The following is a 6000-nucleotide window of genomic DNA, read 5'->3' as shown; positions in this document are numbered from 1 at the left end:
AATCCTCAGAAGATTACAGTGGGAATGGTTTGAAATCAATTTTAACTCATTTTCCATTCATACACTATTAGAAGAGAGAGCTGATTTTACTGATTCCATGGAGAAACATTCTCAGAGTTTCTATAGTAGAGAAAGAAGCTGATTTCAGTGCAGACAGATATTTCAAACTTCAAGGGCTGTGTCTAGACTGAACAGGTTTTGCTACCCCCCCCCCAAAATCCTGTCAGGCAAGGAATGGGATGATATTTCAGGACAGCTCAGGTACTGGAGTTTCTGCAGAACTTAGAGGATCAGCAACTACAAGACAAGCTGCTTCCGGACCCCTTGCCTGTGATTTCAGCCTTTCCCATTGAGAACTGTATTATCAAAACACTTAAAAGTAAATCCTTCAAGAGGAGAAGATTATAAATCAGCCAGAACTGACAGGCACAAGTGAGAGTGTGTGTGTGTGTGTGTGTGAGCGCGTGTGCGTGCGCGCTCATATGTGTGTTTGAGCCAGAGCGCGTGTGAGCTCTCATTAGGGGACGATCTATGATTTGACAGCCTGGCGGCTGCTCCTGCTGCTGCTTCTGCTGCTACTGCGTCTGCATGGTCTGTCATGAGTTGAAAAGGGCTGCGAGGGTTGAGAGGAACTGCAGCTCTGAAGGCTGAACGCTGCTAAGTGGTCTCCCTGTCAGTGTAGAGGAGATTTTCTGCAGGATTAGAAACTTGGACCTATTACCACTTCATCTACCCGGAAAAGCAGGCAGTGCGAGAGAGGAAAAGGTAAGAAAAGAAATTATTCCCTGTTGAGTGTGGGGGACGGGGGACATGGGAAATTGTAGTTTTGAAGCCTTACTGTTGTATACCAAAGAGATCTTAACCTCTGAGAGCAAGGGAGACCACAGCTAAATTCCTACCGAGCTTGACCCTGGAGCTTCTTGCCTTCACGCACCCCTTACCCTTTCTTCTTTATTATACTTTTCCCAAGGATGTGAGAGGTTTCGTTGTATTTATTTTTAGCTAGCATATATTGTTTAGTTTTTCACTTGGGCACTATTTCAAATCCGGGAGCTTTCTCTGTTTCCTTTTTCTTAAGCATTTTCCTTGATGAAGAGGAAACTGATCCTACACTAGTTGCAATAAAAGAAGTTTTCCAAAGTGCATAGGAACCCTGTGACTGTGGGAAAACAAGGTGAAAGGAGAGGGAGGGAGAGTTGCCTGTGAATGAATATGTACATAACCTTTCACAGGGGCTAGAACCACTGCCATAAAGGCGGACCCTGAAAGATGTTTTAAGAAGTGCTTCAGAGAAACTTCAAGGCACGAAAGATGGAGAATGAAACAGTAAGTGAACTGAACCAAACCCAGCTTCAACCACAAGCCGTGGTGGCCCTAGAATACCAAGTGGTCACCATCTTACTTGTGCTCATTATTTGTGGTCTGGGCATCGTGGGAAACATCATGGTGGTCTTGGTGGTCATGAGAACCAAGCACATGAGGACCCCCACAAACTGCTACCTCGTGAGTCTGGCAGTGGCCGATCTCATGGTCCTGGTGGCTGCCGGCCTCCCCAACATAACAGACAGTATCTATGGTTCCTGGGTCTATGGCTATGTCGGATGCCTCTGCATTACTTACCTCCAGTACTTGGGAATTAATGCATCCTCCTGCTCGATCACAGCCTTTACCATTGAAAGGTACATAGCAATCTGTCACCCCATCAAAGCCCAGTTTCTCTGCACATTTTCCAGAGCCAAAAAGATCATCATCTTTGTCTGGGCTTTCACCTCCATCTACTGCATGCTCTGGTTTTTCTTGCTGGATCTCAACATTAGCACCTACAAAGATGCTATTGTGGTGTCCTGTGGCTACAAGATCTCCAGGAATTACTACTCACCTATTTACCTAATGGACTTTGGTGTCTTTTATGTGGTGCCAATGATCCTGGCCACTGTTCTCTATGGATTCATAGCAAGAATCCTATTCTTAAATCCCATTCCTTCTGATCCTAAAGAAAACTCGAAGACATGGAAAAATGACTCAACCCATCAGAACAAGAATTTGAGTTTAAATACCTCTAACAGATGTTTCAACAGCACAGTATCTTCAAGGAAGCAGGTAAGCAAAGCTGAACCTCCAAGTCAATAGAGGAAATGTGGAATAAAGTTCCTTGTGAGATGGGATCAACTTTGCCCTACTTAGCTGATGGGAAACCAAAATGCAATCATGCAAATGTTTCACAGTGTAAGCCTCTACTTTACATATTAAATCCATCTCTAAAGCAACTGGAGATCTAAAAATAGATGGGGGAAAATTCAATAGCACACCAGTAGATATCAGTTCAGGTACTATTAAGATATAAGGAACTGTGAATAGAAACTCTTGAAATCCACCTATAAAATATTTGTGCCTCTATGGAAATGTTAGCAGAATATTTGGGCTATTTCTGGTTTCTATAGGAAAAAATTCTATTGCATGACAAAGGATTAACTTTAAGAATTCTATTGCACCACAAAGTTAACAAGAAAGTTTAGAGAGTAATTGAGTCAAAATAATGAAACTTTTCTTGCTATTCTATAGTTACCCACAACTGAGATACATAACTGAGTCATCTGGACATAATTTTGTTCATCTTGCTGGGGGTGTATTCTCTTACCTTTTCCTCTAGATCCCTCCAAGGTGTCCCAGGTTGCAGAAGCTAAAAAAGCATTTTGTTCAGGAAATGTTCTAACAAAAGGGCCAACATTAAGCTGAATTCATTATAAAGAAGTAAAATTTTCTTAAATGTTTGTTTTTCTGACCAAGCTTAATTAAAAACCCCTTTATTCTTTCAGATAACCAGAATGCCCATTTTCTTATGACTGAACGTGGTTTTGTTAGCAAATGAGGTGTAACTTCATTACAGTAGATACTATTTATAAGACAATATAAGAATAAAATGTTTTTACATTATGCACACATTTATACATATTTACACAATGGTTCTAAGCACTTAGAAACTTAGCTTTTAGATCCTTTCCTTCTTTGTTGAACATAATAAACAAATGATAAACATGTATTGTCATTGCTAAAAGAGAAAACATGAAATGAAAAATACTAGTTCTTTCAAGTGCCTTGAATCCCACCCCACCCCACCCCACCCCACCTGCCGCTGCCCCTTTCTCTCTCTCTTTCTCCTGCAAGGAATACAGTGTGCATAGATAGAACCTGAGTGTACTTTTTAAAGTACAAATATGGATCATTCACACTATGACTTCTTAAGTTCTAGGCTAGCTAATATATGAAGAATTGTAACTGAATATATATGCATACACATATATATATACATATATAAATACACACTACTGAAATGTAGATGCTTTAGACATTTAGATAGACACAAAATAATTAATAAACTATAACAAAAAAACCTTATGCAACATTATAAATGATACTGCAATTCTTGATTCAGATAACATTTATTATTAAAGCCACCCAGATAATAGAAGACCTGAGCAATTATTTCTAGTTCTTAGATTCCCGTTGCTTTGGATCTAGCAATGTTACCTAATAGGTGTATTTAGCCCTTTACTACCCCAAATTTGAATAATTAAAATGTAGAAATATCTGTTGATCATCTGCTCAGACAAATATTAAGAATGTAATAAGAGAGTAAAGAATATGTGCATCTCAATTAGAAACCAAACATGGGTTAACATTTGCAGCAAAGACAGTCAGTGAGAAAATTCATTCATTAGACTCCAATTTATACTCTTGTTATAAATTCTAGAAAAGAAAACGTTTGTCTGGTCTAACGTCCTTTCTTTCAATTACAGTCATTAGTACCTATCAGCATTAATAATGCACTTTAAATTGCTAATTAGGTTACATGTTCACAGTGTTATTTCAAAGCTATCTTTATAGAGGCTGTGTGATAGAAGAAAAAGGTAAAGATTTGGCTCCAAACAACTCCAGGCTTAAATGCCAGAATCCCAGTCAACCTGTATGACCTTAGAAAAATGGGACTCTCTGAGCTTGTTTCTTCACAATAGCAACATCAGGATCTGTGTGAGGGTCCAGTGAATTATCTTATAAACACACCTAAAGTGGAATAATGATTAACACCTCAGTGCTAATTATGTTCCTTTCTACCTTTTAAAATATCTTGTGCAACTCTATGGGAACTATGATTTGTTCTTTAAAATATGCATTCACTGTTAAAGAGTATTTGTTGAGCCAATACATAAATGATATAGTAACTTCTCTAAAGAACTTTTCGGAGCATTTGGAGATGTATTCAGAACATTGGGGGTTGTCACCATAACATCAGTGTCAGCAACTAGGAGTGAGGGATGCCAAATGTCACACCATGTGTAAGACAGCCCTGCACCATGATGAAGTGGACCATTATAAATACCAATAACACCCAGGTTGAGAAACACGGGATGACATATAAATCAATAGGAGTGTGTTTAAGTGTGTCATGTAATTCAATCTTGATTATAGATGGGATGGGAGTTTGGATAGGGTGGCAGGGATCATAGAAGTCTACATGGAAGACGTGGCATTTGAAAAGCAAAAGTGAGAGGGAGAGCACTCCATGCAAAAGAGACACGACATGGTGGCTGGATTAGAAACGGTATAGGTTCGAAAAGGGGACAAGAAGGGGCACAAAAAGTAGGGTCAACTTGGTTGACTTTAAATGAATAAAGTGTTTGAGGAGACAGTAAAAATAAGATTGAATTGATAGAAATATCTATGAGAGAGAAAGAGAGACCTGGAAGACCCAACCATGACACACACACAGAGGAATCTGAATCTTATGCAGAAGCAACAAAAGATGTGAGTACTGAGCAGGGAGCAGCAAAGATGAAAGTTGTGTCTGAATGTGAGATATCTGACAGCTACAGGCAAAGGCAGTTCTGAAGGCCTACAGGCTGGTGGCAGAAAGACCTCTATGGAGGCTATTAGTAGTGATGCAGGTTTAACGTAGTAAGATCCTCTATCAGGAGAATTTAAATTCAGATGTAACCCAAGAGGCATTTCAAAGAAAGAATGAGTGGACTATGAAAACCTTAGACACAAAGGATGAAGAGAAGGCAATTCAATATGACACCAGAGTTCCACATTTGGAAGAACGGTGTCACCCTTTGTGAATGGGAACGTAAGCTAGGAAGGGAAGTTAGTTTGGGCCAAAAGGAGTGACCCATGATGTGCATTTTCCCTTTTCTGAAACAGTTCTTTTCTTAAATTTTTGTAAGTTTCAAACCTCTAACTTCTATAACCCAAGGAATTTTAATATTTTTTTCTACATATTTTCTTTGAGGCAAGTTTAATTTACATTTTAATAAATACTATTCTGGGCCAGGTCTTTCTAACCAAGTTATTAAAGTCTAATATGCATAGCCTAAAGGAGCTACAATTTTAAAAGGAAATAAGAGAGCATTTATCTGTAAAGGACAAATAAGAGTTTTTGTTTGCTTATTTATTTTTAACTCACATCCCTCACATAGCAAACCCAGGCCAGAAATCTCTTTCTTCCTCTTTTTTAGAGATTCAGTTATATTTTAGGAAACCACCTTAATATCAGGTAAAATCAATAAAGTAAATTACTCAAATTTATGATTTTAAAATGAGTAGAAAAAAGAATTATCTGACTGATTAAATATTTTGCGTTATAATTGGACGTTTTGATTTTGAAGGGACACAGTTTAAATGACCACATTTGTTATATTCCAGCTCTATGTATTCAATGCTGAAAGATCCCTTAGCTCCGTGAGCATTATGTAGATAAAAGATCTCTATCATTGACTGTATATGTCTATTTAATTGGTTGGTTCTTTTGGTATTAGGAAAGCACAAAACACCGGAACCTCTTGGTAAAAGACTATAATGTGAATACTTACTTCAATTTGAATATTTGTTTCCACAGGATGCAGGGATATGTACTCAGACTGTCTTAGAGATCAGGTTTCCAATTTTTATTTTCAGTGGAATCTCTGGTGTCTTTTTTCTTTTCTTATAGTATAACTGTAGGGA

At 38.3% G+C, this 6000-nt stretch overlaps 1 protein-coding gene across 1 annotated transcript in view; it reads left to right on the top strand.

The window, feature by feature from the left end:
* The first annotated feature begins 281 nt into the window (after positions 1-281).
* Positions 282-6000, top strand: part of Trhr (thyrotropin releasing hormone receptor) — a 42330-nt gene continuing 36611 nt past the window's right edge. The window contains exons 1-2 of the mRNA XM_005316245.4: positions 282-765; positions 1233-2100. Of these exons, the coding sequence (XP_005316302.1) occupies positions 1312-2100 (789 nt within the window). The 5' untranslated portion in view covers positions 282-765; positions 1233-1311. The remainder of the gene's footprint in view (positions 766-1232; positions 2101-6000) is intronic.

Source organism: Ictidomys tridecemlineatus, chromosome 7, assembly GCF_052094955.1.
Source record: "Ictidomys tridecemlineatus isolate mIctTri1 chromosome 7, mIctTri1.hap1, whole genome shotgun sequence".
In the NCBI taxonomy this organism is placed as follows: Eukaryota; Metazoa; Chordata; class Mammalia; order Rodentia; family Sciuridae; genus Ictidomys; species Ictidomys tridecemlineatus.
The sequence above is the reverse complement of the archived record's forward strand: the minus strand, read 5'-3'. Positions and strand labels throughout refer to the sequence as shown.